Source organism: Neovison vison, chromosome 13, assembly GCF_020171115.1.
Source record: "Neovison vison isolate M4711 chromosome 13, ASM_NN_V1, whole genome shotgun sequence".
Lineage (NCBI taxonomy): Eukaryota > Metazoa > Chordata > Mammalia > Carnivora > Mustelidae > Neogale > Neogale vison.
In genome coordinates this window covers 101,421,343-101,439,213 of record NC_058103.1, presented here as the reverse complement: position 1 = coordinate 101,439,213, position 17,871 = coordinate 101,421,343, and the positions used below count along the sequence as shown (strand labels likewise).

The following is a 17,871-nucleotide window of genomic DNA, read 5'->3' as shown; positions in this document are numbered from 1 at the left end:
ACTAAGCCACCCAGGCACCCCCAATGTGGTGTATCTTTTAAAAAAAAAAAATCCAACAGTTTAATTAATTTTTCCCATTGTTTTTCTTTTTTTAAAAGATCTTATTTATTTATTTGACAGAGAGAGAGAGAGAGATCACAAGTAGGCAGAGCAGCAGACAAAGAAAGAGGGGAAAGCAGGTTCCCCGCTAAGCAGAGAGCCCGATATAGGACTCGATCTCAGGACCCTGAGATCATGACCTAAGCCAAAGGCAGAGACTTAACCTACTGAGCCCCCCAGGTGCCCCATCCCATGTTTTTCTATTGTTTTCTATGCTCTATTCATTTAATTTTGGCCTTATCTTTATTATTTCCTTCCTCCTGTATTTTTGTTCTTAGTTTGTTCTTTGTTTTCTAATTCCTTGAGGTATAAATTTAGGTTGTTTATTCAAGATCTTTCCTTTTTCTTAATGTAGGCATTTATTACTGCAAACTTTCCTCATAAAAGTGCTTTGGCTGCATCCCATAATTATTTCAATTACTTCAAGATTTTCTGAATTTCCCTTGTGATTTTCTTTGAGCCATCTGTTGTTCAGGAGTGTGTTGTTTGGTTTCCACATATTTGTGAAATTTCCAATTTTCCTCCTATTACTGATTTCTAGTTTCATGCCATTGTAGTCAAAAAAGATACTTGATATGATTTTGATCTTCTTTAATTTATTTAAGACTTGTTTTGTCAGGAGGGCCTGGGTGACTCAGTCAGTTAAGCATCTGCCTTCAGCTCAGGTCATGATTCCAGGGTCCTGGGACCAAAGTCGGCATCATCAGGCTCCCTGCTCAGTAGGAAGCCTGCTTCTTCCTTTCCCTCTGCCTGCTGCTCCACCTGCTTGTGCTTTATTTCTGTCAAATAAATAAATAAAATCTTTAAAAAAAAAAAAAAAAAGACTGGTTTTGTGACCTAAAATATGATCTATCCTAGAGAGTATTCTATGGGCACTTAAGAGGAATTTGTATTCTGCTACTGTTGGATAGAAAGTTCTACATGTCTGTTAGGTTTCTAATTGGACAGGGCTTCTGCTTCTGCTCTAAGCTCAGGGGGTGGGGGGAAACACTGGCTGGGCTCGGCAGTCAGATGGGCCTACTAGCTGGGCTCTGCATTTAAGCAGGGCTGCTGGGCTACGCTACATGATCAAACAGAGCCACTAACTGCACTGGGCAATGACCTCTGGTCGGCTGAGGTCTCAGACTGTGTTCCCTGGCCGGGCAGTGCTTCTATTTGGACTCCATGATTACGGGCTACAGGCTGAGCTCTGCAACTGCACCTGATCCAGTGGGATCCCAAGCTATACCTCCTAGACAGATGTTGCTACTGGCTAGCCTCCAAGTTCAGCTGGCTTCATGATCAGACAGGGCCTCAGGCCATGCTCCACAACTAGGCTGCTGGCTGTGCTGCACTACGGAGGGAAGTTACTGGCCAGGCTCCCTGGTCAGGTGGAGCCAGCAGCAGCTATGCCTCACAGTGGGTGGGGCTGGTGGCTGTGTTTTGCGATCAGGCAGTCACTGTCTGGGCTTCATGGTTAGGTAAGGCCCCAGTCTACGTTCTGTTTTGGGGAGGAATTATTGGCTGGGTTCCCTGCTTGAGCAAGGCTGCAGGCAATGCTCAACAAAGTAAGTGGGAGCAGTGGGCTCCACTTGCTGGGTGGGGCTGTAGGCTGGGTTCTGCAGCTGGAAAGTACTGTAAGGTGGGCTCCAAGGCCGCCTGGGGTCACAATGCAGGCTCCCTAATCCGGCGGGGCCAGAGGTTACAACTTTTATTTTCAATGATCATATTTTCTAGAAGTTCTTTTTGTTTGTTTTCAATTCTGGCAGACCACTTTTGATAATCTCTCATTCCTTAGTCACACTTTTCAAAAGGGGTGTGTGTGTACATATACACAACATACAAATGTCTATACATACACATACACTTATTTTATCCAGTAATTCCCACATATGCCATATTTAGATGTCTGTCTGCATCCGCTTTTTCCTGTTTCTTCTGACTCTATCTCTTACATGGCTTTTTTCCTTCCTTTGTTATACAATTTCCGATTACACACTTGTATTCCTTAGAACTTCACCTGTTTGTGGGAAGCCTCGAACACTGAGTTTTGCATTTGCTTACACCATGCATCTCAGGCCACCGCCAAACAGGATTATGCTGAGATTACATTATCCGCTGTGGTTTTCTTCAAGCTGCTTGGGTAATGGGAATTCTAGCTCTAAATCAACATAAAGGCCGTATTGTGGGGGCAGCTGGCTGGCTCTGTCAGTAGAACATATGACTCTTGATCTCGGGGTTGTGAATTCAAGCCCTGTTGGGCATAGAGCTTATTTAAAAAATAAACAAATATTATAAATAAATAAAGGCTGAATTGTGGTCCTGAATTTTCAAGGAATATCTTTTATACCTCTACCCAGAGCCAAGATTTAGACAGGTGAGTTTCCTTAGGCTCTCTTCCTGGAATGGGCTTTTTCCCTAGTTCACCCAAACAGGGGTTTACCTTTTGGGTCCCCAATCTGAACTTCTGCCCCAGGCTTTGTCCCCTCTCCCCTCTGAACAGCCTTTGGTGTCTAGACTTCCAGACTTTAAATTGTAGGAAGAAAAATAAAGATGATCATTTCTGCTGACTAGTAATATCTCCTAAGGAAGTAATTTGGAGAGGAAAAAATACCAAGATGTTTATTTTTTTCCTCTGTGATGGGAGGAAGAGGATTGAAGAGATTTTTTCTGTACTTGGCAAGCTTGTAGGATCTATGAGAAGTGGTGACATAACGATTATATAAATATAGATAATTAGAGGAAAAGAAACATGCTTTCCATAAGAGAATTCCTGTTAACTCAGCAACAACCCTGAAACAGCATTAAGTATGGTACAATGAGATGTAAGAACCAGGAAGAGGACTGATTTAAAATTTCCACATGCCTCTAACACAGTTCTACATTGAAATCATCTTTAAAAAATAAATATTAAGTCAAATACATACACACACATATACAAACACACATGTAGTGACTACTGGCTCTGCTTTAGCAGGAAAATGCCAAGCTCAGGAAAATTCATGATAGGAAAAGATGGTTTTGTGACTGAGCAGAAGGGCAGATGATGAGTTTCCCCACGGGCAAGAACAGTTTAAAGCATCACTGTAACAAAATGGGAAAGTATAACCCATTATAGGGTGTCAGTGGGCTAGGTCACAATCATCCTAGTGCACACCTCTCCCAATTAACTACCGCAACCATGCCCCCAGCTGATGTCCCCATCTCTGCTTTGGCCCGATCCATTCTCCAATTGCCACCAAGACCATTTAAAGATAGGAAATAAATCTATTCTCTCACCCCATCTGCCTCAACCCTCCAGCTCCTTATTGAGCTCAAGTCAGACACCAAGGTCCTGGATGTGGCTACAAGGCCGGGCCAGAGGCCCGCATCCTCCCCAGGCTCCAATTCCCCTCCCTCTCTGTTCCAGCCACCATAGGCCAGCCTGCAGCTGCTTGGATGCTGCACCCCTCACTCCCAGGTGTTCTCACCTCCCTCCACCTAGTGAATTCCATCCATTCTTCAGCTCTTACTTCAAGCACTGCCTTCAGAGGAAGGAGGCCCCGCCCCGCCCCGAGGCCTCTGTTCTTCACTCTCAGGGCGCCACTGTTTCAGCTTCCTGTGGCTGTGGTGACTAACTACCACAAACTTGGTGGCTTACCCTTTCATAGTTCTGGAGGTCAGAGGTCTAAAATCAGTTTCACTGGACTAAAGTCGAGGTGCAAGCAGGGCTGGTTCCTTCCGGAAGCTCTCAGGAGAATCACTGTCTCGCCATTTTTTCAGCTGCTGGTGGCTGCCTGTGTTTTGTGGCTTCTGGTCCCTTCCTTATCTTCAAAGCGCCTCACCCCCCTCTCTTCCTCCATCACGCTGTGCTCTTCTCTCATGACTCTGCCCCTCCTGCCTCCCTCTTACAGACACTTGGGAGTTATATCGGGTCTCCCTGGTAACCCACGGTAAGTACCCATCCTAACATCCTTAATCAAATCTGCAAAGTCCCTTTTTGCCAGATAAGGTAACATATTCACAGGGACTAGGACATGGTGATATTTGGGGACTATTATGCAGCCTACCACAACCATGTGCCTTTCCTTCAAAGCGATGATCATCATTAGTAATAATACAGCTCACACTCCCTCAAGTCATTATTTGATGAATGCTCATCCACTCCCTAGACTACAAGCTCCACAGGATAGGATCTCCTCTACAAAGATAAGAACAGAGTCTGTTCTTAATTTCTGGATGCTCAGCACCTAGGCCAGCACTCAAGATATATTTACTGCATGACAAGACAGATTATAAGCCAACTGCTAAAAACAATAATGCATGTAAAGTGGTAATATGCTACAAGGAAATTTTTCCTCTTAACTTTCATGACTGTTTTCACTTTGTTTTGTGCAATAAATAAAAGTGAAGATGGAAAAAACTGTGCCATGGAATAGGCTTCCCAAGAACTTCAACCACCAAAGAAGTCTGTTAGTTGACTACTTACTTTGTATCCAGAAGTTGAAGCTGGTGGTTACTGTCTCTGTGGGACATCTTCAGTTTGGTGCTTTGCTCTGATATCGACAAGTCCACTCTGTTCAAAAGCTGAGAAATCTGGGAAAGAAGCTTTGCTTGTAATATCACATTTAATCTTTTCAGAGGTAACCTCAGATAGCATTTAATAAGCTACATTCTAGTCCATGACATTAAGGTTCAATATAATTTACTCAATTAATTTAGGAGCTCACCTTGTCTTTCCACTTCCATTTTCTATCATGCACATTCATCAAAAATCAGGACCAGGAGCACTGCCAAAATATTCATTAGGCTCTCAGTACTTAACTTTACAGTTCTCTGATAAGCAAGCCTACTTCCTCCCCGGGACCACTATGTCCATCTGCTGACAAAAAAATACAGTGTTTTGTTTTGTTTTGTTACCCTGGAATTTCTACCACAAACTTGGCTGCTAGTCATAGAGAATGGAACTCTTGTCACTTACAAACACCATTAAGGTCCCAGATTTACAGAGTGCCTGGGTAGCTCAGTCGATTAAGCATCTGCCTTCAGCTCAGGTCATGATCCCAGGGTCCTGGGAGGGGGCCCTGCATTGGGCTCCCTGTTCAGCAGGGAGTGTGCTTCTCCCTCTCCCTCTGCCTGCTGCTCTGCCTACTTGTGCTATCTCTGTCAAATAAATAAATAAAATCTTTAAAAAAAAAAAAAAAAGTCCAGATTTACCTCCATATCAATTCAAGTCTCCAGAAGATTTTGTAAATTATATCCCTCCAACTCCTGTTTTTCATGACTTACCTCTTTCCCTTGTCTTTCTACTAAAATTTAATATAAAACTAGTCCTATATGACATGTATTTAGTTGCTGCAAAAGTTATGATGTTCTATGTTCCTTACTTAGAAATTCATGGAACAAGTATTTATTGGACCTAGAACAAAGGAAAAGTATGCCTCTTTTTATAGATTTCTATATGGATTTTACTTGGCATGGCTACTGGGAAGCTTAGTATTTCCTAAGCATTTATTTCTTGATGTGGTAATTCTGTCCTCACTCACTCTGTGAAAAAAAATTGTTGGACTTGTTGTTTTGTTGTAGGGTTTTTTTTTTTCATGGCTTTATAAAATCTGTGTTTTTCACATAAGTAGATTTAGAGCTTCCTTGGATACATTTTGGACACAACCACTTTGAATCCAATAAGTTGATCAGATGCCTCATTTCACTGGAATGGTCTCTTTAACCATGAGGCAAGTCCTAGAAGACAGGCCCCTTCACGGCAAAGGTAAACTTTTAAGTGGCCAAAAAACAAACTGAAAAGCCAACAGTTTTGCTTAATGAACTTGATCTGTGGATTTCAAGGTGGAATAGTCTAAGATTCATCAGCCAGCCTACCTTCTAGCTTTGTCTGAATCCTTTCCCACGAAGGACTGTGGTGAAGTAGCACACAGCATGAGTAACTACTTCCTGAACCCAAATTTGGGACATGTGGCATATAAAAGAAAGCCCAATCACTTACCTATGTAAGAACTGGTTTGGGAGCTATAATTTGGAATTTCTGGAATATATTCATTGTTTTATGAATGGGGGGAAAGAATCTTTACAAGTAGGACCTTACCAAAACCTCTCGGTGCTTTGCTTGCCATACCCATGAAGGGCCACTGTAGTGAGAGAGAGGGAGGAAGAAGGAAAAACATGCACATTCCGGGCACCATGGCTGGTTTCTCAACACCATGTTATTCTCAGCTAAGAACAAATTACCTATTTTTAAAAGGCTACCTGGAATCGGCCATACCTGTCCCTCTGCATCTTTGATTTTTGTTTCCAAGATAAGTTTGGCAGCTTGCTGTTCTTTGTTCAAGTGCTGGAGCCCCTCGTAAGTTGTTTTGTGCTCTGCAGAGAGTCTGGCTATGCTGGCGTCACATCTGTCCAGGCAAACAACAAAGCTAACTCTTATTAAAGTTTAAAAACAAGCACTGAAGCTTCTTGACACACTGGAAAATGCACGACCCCACTCCAAGAAACTGTACTATGACTCATCCTTTTCCATAGACGTTCACAGGAATATAGACAGCTGCCCTCATTATGGCTTTTAAGTTAAACCACAGGGATGTTGCTTAATAAGAGTAGGGATGAAGCCATCCAAGCAGCAAAGGCTTTTACAACGCCCACGAGTATGAAAGTGTACGTGCAATGAGAGCCCAATGACGAAAGGCTAATATAACATGCCAGATATGGCCCGTCCCTCTTTGGTGCCATCCCGTCCTTTCAAGTGCTTTGGGAGTTCTTTGGATCTTGGAGGCAACTTCTACCACATCTGAAAGTATTGCTGCTAACCTCTACCACCTTGCCCGTGTGGCTGTCTGCTCTGAGTGGCACCAGAGCAGGAGAAGCTTGTGCGGCAGGTCCCAGCTGCAGTGGAGCTGCTCTGCTCCTTGGGCCTGACAACCTGGTAGTTTCGACAGTGCTCAGAGTATCTGCAGCAGGGAAGCTCTGTTGCGGACCTGTCAAACCCTACTAGGAGAGTCAACAGGATAGCCCCCTGGGAATATGCAGCAAAGTCATGCCCCGTTCCAACCCACCCAGCCTGCTCAAGAAGTAGCTGGTGGCTTGCTGCTGGGCTCTGGTAGAAACTACATGCCAAGGCACAGGACATTAAGTAACCATGCAATCTGGTCAGTCCATCACGGGCATCCAGCTATAAAGGGAGGCATATGAACAGCACGCCATTTTCAAAGGGAGGTATACCGAGACATCAGGCTTCAACAGGTCCCAAAGACATAAGTAAATTGCATGAGTCCAGACTCCTGTGGCATATACTTTTGCTACTGCCAGCCTTCCGTCAACTCACACATATGGCCTCTTGAGGAGTTTCTGAGCACCGGGTAGACCGAAGAAGGAAAACGCAGGCCTAGTTGATGGAAGGTGCCAAGAGCTGACACCTTACAGAAGAAGACTGCTGCACCTCAAAGCCCACTCAGGAGTGGCCCTCAAGGGTATCAAGGAAGGGAAACCCTCACAGTTGGCAGAAGTTCAAAAAGTGTACCTGAGGATTTATTTTGCCTAGAATAAAACATGGCCAGATATTCACAGGCATTAGCTAATGGTGAGAGCCATAGAAGACAGACACTGGTGACAAAGGAAAAGGGTTCTATAAATGGACTGCTCAGAACTGACAGAGCATTTCTGTTTTTTGTGAATGGTCTCTGTATCAAAGGGGCAGATGTCCACAAACCGTACTTCCCAAACAACCTTGCCAGCCGAATTCTGATTCAGATCCGGCCAGTGAGAGGCACTTGTGCCCCTCCTGCTGGGGGAACACGTGCTAAACTGCCCATGTGAGGTTTACGGTCACCTCCAGGCACACACCTACAAATCACTTACTTCCATGTTACACACAGCTAATATTATCAATGGCTCCTTGCTGTGATTCTTATACATGCTACTTTCCTGGGAGCCAATAGCTGTTTCCTTCCTGTTGCTTCCCCAAATTTGCCAATGGTTTTATAAACTCTAATTTCCTGAATTAAACCCCTTCCTGCTAAAATACTTAGAATGAACAAGATGGGACCGGGAAGGGAGACAAACCATAAGATACTCATTCTCGGGAAACAAACTGAAGGTTGCTGGGGGGTGGGGAGGAGGGATAGGGTGTCTGGGTTATGGACATTGGGGAGGGTATGTGCTATGGTGAGTGCTGTGAATTGTGTAAACCTGGTGATTCACAGACCTGTACCCCTGAAGCAAATAATACATTATATGTTAATAAAATAAATAAATAAATAAAAATAAAATAAAATACTTAGAATGGTTTCTGTTTTCTTGACCAAACCTTGATGCATATATATAGTCATTAAAATTTCAAAAGGAAGGGCGCCTGGGTGGCTCAGTGGGTTAAGCCACTGCCTTCGGCTCAGGTCATGATCTCAGAGTCCTGGGATCGAGTCCCGCATCGGGCTCTCTGCTCAGCAGGGAGCCTGCTTCCTCCTCTCTCTCTCTGCCTGCCTCTCTGCCTACTTGTGATCTCTCTCTGTCAAATAAATAAATAAAATCTTTAAAAAAAAAAAATTCACAAGGAAGAAAACAAAATATTAACCAACCTTCTCTGGATGTGTGATTTTGAAAAAAATATTCATTCTTTTCTAAATTGTACTTTTCTGCAGTAAGTATATATAATTTTATGATCAGAAAGACAATTATACAAAGCCATGTACAATGATGGCTCAATGGCTCAATCAACAGCCATGTACAATGAATGCATTACAATTACACGGAACATGCACTATCCTACCATCTTTCCCTAGGCTCCCCATGAAGCAAAAATGAGGCTAGGGCGTGAGGAACCCAGAGCTAGAGAAATGTGGGTAGAGTCACTGTCATGAAAGTGAGGTCAGGTTCAGGGCAATACACAGGAGAAGTTGAGAGGCTGGAGTTGGAACCCCAATCCATAATTCATTCCTTCAGTCAATAAGTATTTGTAGAATGACTACTATTTGTCACATGCTAATTATACAAAATGAGGACACGGTGCAAATTTTTTTTCTTTAGTACACATACCACACAACCTAGAAACAATTTTTTTTTTAAGATTTTATCTATTTATTTGACAGACAGAGATCTCAAGTAGGGAGAGAGACAGGCAGAGAGAGAGAGAAAGGAGGAAGCAGGCTCCTCGATGAGCAGAAAGCCTGAAGCGGGGCTCGATCCCAAGACCCTGGGATCATGGCCTGAGCTGAAGGCAGAGGCTTTAACCCACTGAGCCACCCAGGCGCCCACACAACCCAGAAATTTTTAAAAAAGATTCTCGTGCCACTACCACAATAATGTTATTCAACTTACGTGTGTATTTTTCTATTATTGATGGAGATCTTATCTGACATTCTGTTCTTGTTCATTATACTACAACTCAGACAAAGAACTCAGAAGACCAGGAACTTGCTGAACAAGTTACTATAAATACACAGACTGAAGAACAAACCTGTGACCACTCACAGTCAATAAATCAGTAGTCTGCGATCTTCCTAAAAGCCCTGGGAATGTATTCTTTAATATGTATATCTGCACTGGGGCCTCAATGAGGTTTATAAACTGTTCCCTATATAACTTAGATACTGAAAAGGATCCCACTCACTAACTCATATAAAGTATTTGCAATCAACTATCAAAACTAGCATATTAATTGATAAAGGTTAAAGTATATATCCCTCTAGAAGTTTGAAAAATAAAATGTTGATCTATAGCTTATGAGCTCAATAAAGATTAGAGGGGATGCTAGTACTTGGTTGGGCTTTCTAATAAACTATAAGATTTAACCAATTTACTAATCATTTTGTACTGAAATGTTGCAAATCAAAACTACTACCTGCTCTGTCAGTGAAACATGGTGGACTGAACACATGCCCTCATTTGCCTCCCTCCTGAAAACCCATCAAGATGACTCCAGATGAATAAAAAAGGTATAAACCCAAAAGGACAAAAAAGAATAGGAGGGGAAAAAAAGTCTGGGAGAAAGCAGAAAACAGACAGATGGTGCAGAAGATGGAGCAAAGCGTATGTTTTGCTACAGCTGGTGCTAGAAGCTTAAAGGGCTCCAGACCTGAAAATGAGTAGATGTAAGAAGAAGTTTTAGTTTCCAGAGGGCACGCGGGGTAAGAACAGGCTCCCCTCGGGACAGAACACAGAAACCAGGGTAACCAAAACCAGAGACTTGAGTGGGGCTCCACCAGCCACGGAAAGCTCAAAACACCCAAACAAAACAAACAAAAAACCTGGATCAAATGACTTAAAAGAAATATGTTTAAGATACTGAAAAAAAAAATCAAATAATATCTATCAAGAGAACTCTAAACTATTAAACAAAAGTAGGCAGAAAGGGAAGAAAAACAGGTGGATAAGAGAAAAATGAGAGAGACTAGAAGTAAACCACAGCGTCTTCAGACCTGACGAACTCTGACTGGACATGACTGAAGGGAGAGTCAGTGAGTCAGGACACCGTAGCAAGGAGTTCACTCAGAAGGCAGCAAAGACAGAGAGTCAAAACATGGGAAAACTGCTAAGAGACAAGGAGGACAAATAAAAAGATGTTAACATAAGTGACAGAGGAGTTGAGAAGTCCCTAAAGATGGAAATAGAGAGAATGACCTAAGGGGTGAGTGCTGACAGTTTTCTAAAACTGAAGAAAAACATGAGTTTTCAAGTGTTCAGTGAATACAAAGTGGCATAAATAAAGTAAATAGGGCATATGAAATTCTAATAACCCATTACAGAGAAAATCTTAAAAGCCACCAGATTCTGAAGACAGGTAACCTACCAAGGACCTACTGTAAGACTGAGAGTCCACAGTACGTACCATAAGACAGCAGATATGGGGCATCTGGGTGGCTCAGTGAGTTAAGCCTCTGCCTTCAGCTCAGGTCATGGTTTCAAGGTCCTGGGATCAAGCCCCACATCGGGCTCTCTGCTCGGTGGGGAGCTTACTTCCCCCTCTCTCTCTGCCTGACTCTCTGCCTGCTTGTGATCTCTCTGTCAAATAAATAAATAAAATCTTAAAAAAAAAAAAAAAGACGACAGTAGATACCATAATGGCAAATGCAAAATAAATGCAAATGCAAAATAAATGCAAATGCAAAATAAATGCAAATGCAAAATAAAGACAGAGACACTTTTAGACTTGCAAAGATTAAGAAATGCATTGCCCACAAACCCTAACCTGAAAGAGTCACTAAATCATTTCTTTCATTAGAAAGAAAAGAGAGAGTATCCAGGAATGCCTGGCTGACTCACTTGGTAAAGTGTGTGACTTTTGATCTTTGATCTTTGGATCTTTGGATTGTAAATCTAAGCCCCACATTGGATATAGAGATTAAAAATAAAATCTTAAAAAAAAAAAAAAGCATTCAGAGAAGGGAGTGGATGCACAAAACAATGGTGAACAAACTGAGATTACTGGTAAATTTAATATACTGCATATGCCGAAGAAAGTAAGCTCCCAGAACAATTATTCCAACCTTAAAAGTCTTTTCTTGGTACTGACTCACATTTACCTGAAGTTGAACAACTTGTTTAACTCATTTTGTTAAAATGCCATAATCCTTTTTGGAAGTAACAGAAAAAAATTAATGGGACAAATTTTTTTTGTAAATATTGACTTAAATACTTAAAATATTTTAAAATATGTTAAACAATCTGAAAAAACTGCATTTATATCTTTTATATATAAAATGCATATATATATAAATATATATATGCATTTATATATAAATGCATTTTATATATATAATGTATTTATATCTTTTCAGTATTCATAGTACAATATAGACAATTAAGCAATAATTATGCCTTGTTCTTCTGTTTTGGAAATCTTTTTGAATGTGAATGCCCAATATTAAAGAAAGTTTGTAGAATCAAGGTATATCACACAGTACTGGCAGAAAAATCAATTTTATAAGCTTTCCAAAACAGAAATATATTTCCCTGTGCCTTTCGATTTGGTGTTCAGTGAATACAAAGTGGGTTAAGTAAAAAGATTTTAGATATTAACCCCAAAGAAACAAAACTGAGGGGATAAAAAGGCAAACTAAGTATAATTCTGTATCTGTATAAATTCCTATGGTTTAACTTGCTACTATTTTAGAATATAAACTAAAAGTCCTTGAAAATGTCCCAAAAGAAAAAAAAATGCCCCCAAAGTGTTGCTTCCTATCCTCTAGCTTCCAGCATCATCTCACACATCTCTGTCTCTTTTCCCCCCTTCATCCACATACGCCGATTATATTCCAGGGCTTTGAACTTATCTCACTCCTTCCCACTTCAAGGTCTTGACCCATGCCATTCTCTGTCTAGAATGTTCATCACTGACCTCTTCACTTGGTTAGTTACTGCTCATCCCTCAGAGCTAAATGCACAAGTCACTTCCTTAAGGAAGTCTTCCCAGAGCCCCCAGAGATCAGGCACACACCAATTACACACTTTGGGAATGCCCCACTTACGTCTTTTGCTGAACTTCTTGTAATTAAAACTTTTTATGATAGTTATTATTTTGGAACTCCAACTTTTGTTTCATAATATAGTCTCATTATTGGTCCATGCCTGGCTCACTTTATTCAGTTAATTATTTTTAATAACTGCACCCATGAAAGTAAGCATTTTGAATCTTGTGTCATCATTCCCTTGTTTTCCTATTAAGAAAATTAACTACAAGCCATGAAACAGATTTTGAACCATAGAGGTTACCAGAAGGGAGGTGGGGGGAGGGTGTGAAATAGGTGATGGGGGTGACAGAGGGGGCTTGTGATGAGCACCAGGTGATGTCTGGACTTGCTGGATCACTGTACTATACACCTGAAACTAACGTAACACAGTGTGTTAACTACTGAAATTTAATTGGAATTAAAATTAAATGGAATTTTTTAAAAAGACAATTAATTATATACACATACCTATTTAAGTACATATATATGTAAATCGTATATTAATATATCTTCCCACCTTGTTAAATACACATTGACAGATTGAAAGAGAAGACCATCTGACTTGAACAGATGCAAAAAACACTTGAGAAAACCCAATACAAATTCATAGATTCTTAACGAATTAGGCATGTAGAAAAACTTAATCTGATAAATCTATGTTTAAGGAAAAAGAAAAAGAAAAAAAAAAAAAAACTAGAGCAAGGGCACCTGGCTGGCTCAGTCAGTCGAGTGAGCAACTCTTGGTTTCAGCTTGATTCTGATATCAGGGTCCTGGGATCCAGCCCCAGGTCAGGCTCCACACTCAGTGTGGAGCATTATTAAGCCTAAGCATGGAGCCTGCATGGGATTCCCTCTCTCCCTCTCCCTCTGCCCCTCCCCACTGCTTGTGCATGCTCTCTCTCTTTAAAATAAATAAGTAAACTTTAAAACTTAAAAGAACAAAAAACTAGAGCAATTACCATTCCAAATGGAGAAACATAGAAGAATTCCATTAAAGTAAAAACCAAGAGAAAGATGCCCCCAATCACAACTTAACACTGTGTTGGAGGGTTTAGCCATTGCAAAATGACAGGAAAAAGAAACGAAGGATACAAGGATAAAAAAACAAAAAATAAAATTGTCATTATTTACAAATGACATTTCTATAGAAAACTCCAAATAACTAAAAATAAATTATTCAAATCATAAGTAAAATTAAATAATTGTTTTACAGTAAGTTTGATGTCTGTCTCCCCTACTAGACAGAATATAAACTGCAAGCAAGAGGGACAATATCTTCCCTTTTCATCACAAAAACCCTAGTGCCCAGTACATTGCTTTGCATGTAGGAGAGGCTCAATAAATATTACTGAATGAATGAACATAAAGATATTTACTATAAACCACACACTGTGCAAGATCCTTGATACATATTACTTCATTTCATCTTCATAAATCATCTCCATTTCACAAATGATGATTAAAAACAATACCTAATACAGTTCTTTTTTTTTTTGAGTTCTTAATTTTTTATCATATATTATTTAAATCTTATTTGGGGTTATCCGAGGTTTGAACATACCACGAAATAAAAAAAGGTATTATAGAAAGGCTTTATTTTCCAATCCAGACACAGCTTTCTGGTTAGAAACTGTCAGGTATCGCTACATCAGACCAGTTTTATTATCTCTGCAAAGCTGTTCGAGGGACAGACTAAGTTTGAAAAGTTATTTAGAAAGGCCTCAAAATTATCCTGATGCTCATGGCTCACTAATTTTCACGAGCTATAGCTTGGCTTCAATACTATTTCTCACTTGGAAACACAAATACTACAACATAAATTTCTATTAACACCAAGCAGTAATTACATAGATTAAATTATGGTACCCCCATGTAGCACAACACGCCATATCCAAGGAAGTAGTATGTTAGATCTATGTGTATACTGGAAGAAAGCCCACAATATATTGCTATATAGGAGCACGGAAGTTGCATCATCATCATAATATATCACTTGTAAAATTAAAATCACACTGTTAGGTGATTGTTATGCGCAAATCATACTACTATGATGATAAGTTACTATCTTGTAACTATGTATGAGAAAAGTCTGAAAGGACAGACAGCAAGCTGCTAACATTAGTTACCTGTAAGGAGTACAACAGAGCAAAGGGCTAGTGAGCTTTCATTTTTATGTTATATATTTCATAGTGTTTCTGACTGTTTATTACCAGCACATTTTACTTGTTTTTTTTAAGATTTTATTTATATATTTGACAGAGAGAAATCACAAGTAGGCAGAGAGGCAGGCAGAGAGAGAGGAGGAAGCAGGCTCCCTGTTGAGCAGAGAGCCTGATGCGGGGCTCGATCCTAGGACCCTGGGCTCATGACCTGATCCGAAGGCAGAGGCTTAACCCACTGAGCCACCCAGGTGCCCTGTCACTTCTATACTTTTATAAGTAAGGGGACAAAACTGATCGTTGGGGAGTATGCAGGGTATAAAACCAAAGCCTGCCAACAGAAAACACACACAGTGGAATCAACTCTGGTTTTCTTGGTCAAAAACAGAGTTGTCCTTGCTCTCAAATATTTCAGGAAAAAAAACTTACATATGAAAGAATAATAGAGTAAATGAAACAAAATGTTAACACTTGTGAATCTTGCAAATTTTCTGTAGGTTTCAAATTATTTCAAAATAAATAAATAGATAAATACTACAAAAGGGGGAAACTATATAGTTATCTTGGCTAATATTGAATTAAAAGCATCATTTCTGTCCTTTCCCAAAAAACACTCATAAAAGACAGCCTGAGGGTTCTAAATATAACTGTGTGAATGGCTCAGCAGCTTTTGTTAAACAAGAATCACAATGAAACTGACAAGTTGCCCTTGCCCTATTTTATCCCAAGTTTATATTATAGATGAGCCAATAATGTAGTCATTACAAAATTTCCCTTTTCAGGTCTTTAGATGTAGCTGCCTCCCAGGTGCAGTTCTCAATTGTGGCCATTGTGTGGCAGAGTAACTTTTCACCTGGTAATCTGATCAGTGATGGGGACATGGTCAGAAGCCCAAGAGTCCTAGAGGTCTAGCAACAGACTGACCAGGCAACGTGCTTAAGCAGAATGTTTCTTATAGTTTGTGACATGGTGGCATAGTGCACCAAATGCAGTGACATTTAAAACATTAAGTTGTTCATATTCCATATTACAATTACCTATATATATATATATATTACCTATATATATAATAATTCCTATATGTATACACAGCTAAGCCCTTAAAGGCAGGCAATAATTTAATTGAATCAGAGCATAGAGCAATTTCTATCACAGGGCATCGTCAAAAACAGTAGAGAGGCACCTGGGTGGCATAGTCGGTTAAGTGTCCGACTCTTGGTTTCAGCTCAGGTCATGATCCAGGGTTGTGAGACCGAGTCCTGAATCAGGCTCCACACTCAGCATAGAGTCTGCTTAAGAGTCTCTCTCCCTCTACCTGTGCCCCTTCTGCTCGTTCTCTCTCCCCCACCTCAGTAAGAAGATAAATAAGGAAATCTTTAAACACAAACAGTAGAACAATTTACCAGCAATGAATGGAGCCTAAGATCTAGGTGTGATACCTGCAGAGGCCGCCAGCTTAATAAAAGATCGGGCGGGGGGGGGGAGAGGAAATAAATAAATAAATAATCGATCGATCAGGGAAAGAGTCAAAGAGAGTCTTGCTAAAACCACTGTCCTCACAAGGTGACTGAGCACCAGACCCTTCATATTCCAGGGGAAACAGACATCACTAGAATAACCCAGCCAAGTCACTAAACAAATCAACAACAACAAAAGCAAATGGGGGTAAGGGCTGTCAGTATTCAGGACTGCTATGCTATAATACCTAAAAAGTCCAGTCTTCAATAAAAAATTATGAGAAAAACACCAGAAAATGTGAACTAAGCACAGAATAAAAGCAGGAAAAGAAACTGCCAGTGAGAGGAAACAGGTGTCAGATTTAATAGACACAGACTTCAAGGCAGCCATAATAAATGCAGGATGATCAAAGAAATAGAGAAAACACGCTTTAAGAAGTAAAGGGAGGTATAATGATAATGTCTCATCAAATAGAGAGTATCAACAAAGAGACAGAAGTAATTTTTTTAAAGGACAAAATGGACCCAATCAAGAAAGTGAAAAGAAAGCCCTCAGAAAAGGGGAAAAATTCTTCAACTCAGATATCTGGTAAGGGAACTAAATCTAGAATAAAGAACTCCTACTGCTCAATAATAAGAAGACAATTAATCCACTTAAAAATGGGCAAAGGGGGGCTCCTGGGTGGCTCAGTGGGTTAAGCCGCTGCCTTCGGCTCAGGTCATGATCTCAGGGTCCTGGGATCGAGTCCCACATCGGGCTCTCTGCTCAGCGGGGAGCCTGCTTCCCTCTCTCTCTCTGCCTGCCTCTCCATCTACTTGTGATTTCTCTCTGTCAAATAAATAAATAAAATCTTTTAAAAAAAAAAATGGGCAAAGGATCTTCCAAAACAGTTCTCCAAGGAAGACTTGCAAATGACCAATAAACATGCTGAATGATGTTCAGCACCATTAGTCACTAGGGAAATGCAAATCAAAACCACATTCCCACCCATCAGGTTGGCTCTAATCAGAGACAGACAAGTGTCGGTGAGGAAGGGGGGAGATCAGAGCCCCCACATAGGGCTGCTGACACCATAAAACGGTGCAGCCAATTTTGGAAAACAGTCTGACTGTTCTGTTCCTCAAAAAGTTAAATACAGGTGCGCCCGCGTGGCTCAGTAGATGAAGGATCTGCCTTCGGCTCAGGTCATGATACCTGGTCCTGGGATCGAGCACCATGTCAGGCTCTCTGCTGGGTGGGGAGTCTTCTTCTCCATCCTCCCCCCCCCCCAACTTGTGCCTCTCTCATCTCTTTCTCAAATAAATAAATAAAATCTTTTTTAAAAAGGTTAAATATAGAGTTACCACATTATACAACAATTACACTCTTAGGTATATATATCCAAAAGAAATGAAAACATATGGCCACACAGAAACTTGTATATGAATGTTGGTAGCAGCATTATTTATAAGAGCCTAAGATTTTTAATCTGATGATGTCCAATTTATTTTTTCCTGTGCACCTGGACTTGCTTACCTTGAGGGAACTTGGGTATCTGCCTCTGTGTGCAGCCACTTCTCCTCTAAGGCTCTGATGCCAGGAAAACAGACCTTGTAGGGGAAAGTGGAAGTGGCCACTGAGCCCTAGAATAAATGATTCAGCAGGCCAAGTAACAGACCAGCTCCAGTGGGAATGGGAATGCTGAACTCCCTTTGCTCCACTTCAGGAGGGAACGGGAAACCCTCTGAGAAAGTCCTGTTCAG

General features: G+C 40.8%; 1 protein-coding gene across 1 annotated transcript in view; it reads right to left on the bottom strand.

Annotated features, from left to right (window-relative positions):
* FAM81A (family with sequence similarity 81 member A) overlaps positions 1-17,871 on the bottom strand; it is a 78,477-nt gene that overhangs the window by 14,161 nt on the left and 46,445 nt on the right. The window contains exons 5-6 of the mRNA XM_044230069.1: positions 6,338-6,467; positions 4,547-4,653 (exon numbers count right to left, since the gene is read on the bottom strand). Of these exons, the coding sequence (XP_044086004.1) occupies positions 4,547-4,653; positions 6,338-6,467 (237 nt within the window). The remainder of the gene's footprint in view (positions 1-4,546; positions 4,654-6,337; positions 6,468-17,871) is intronic.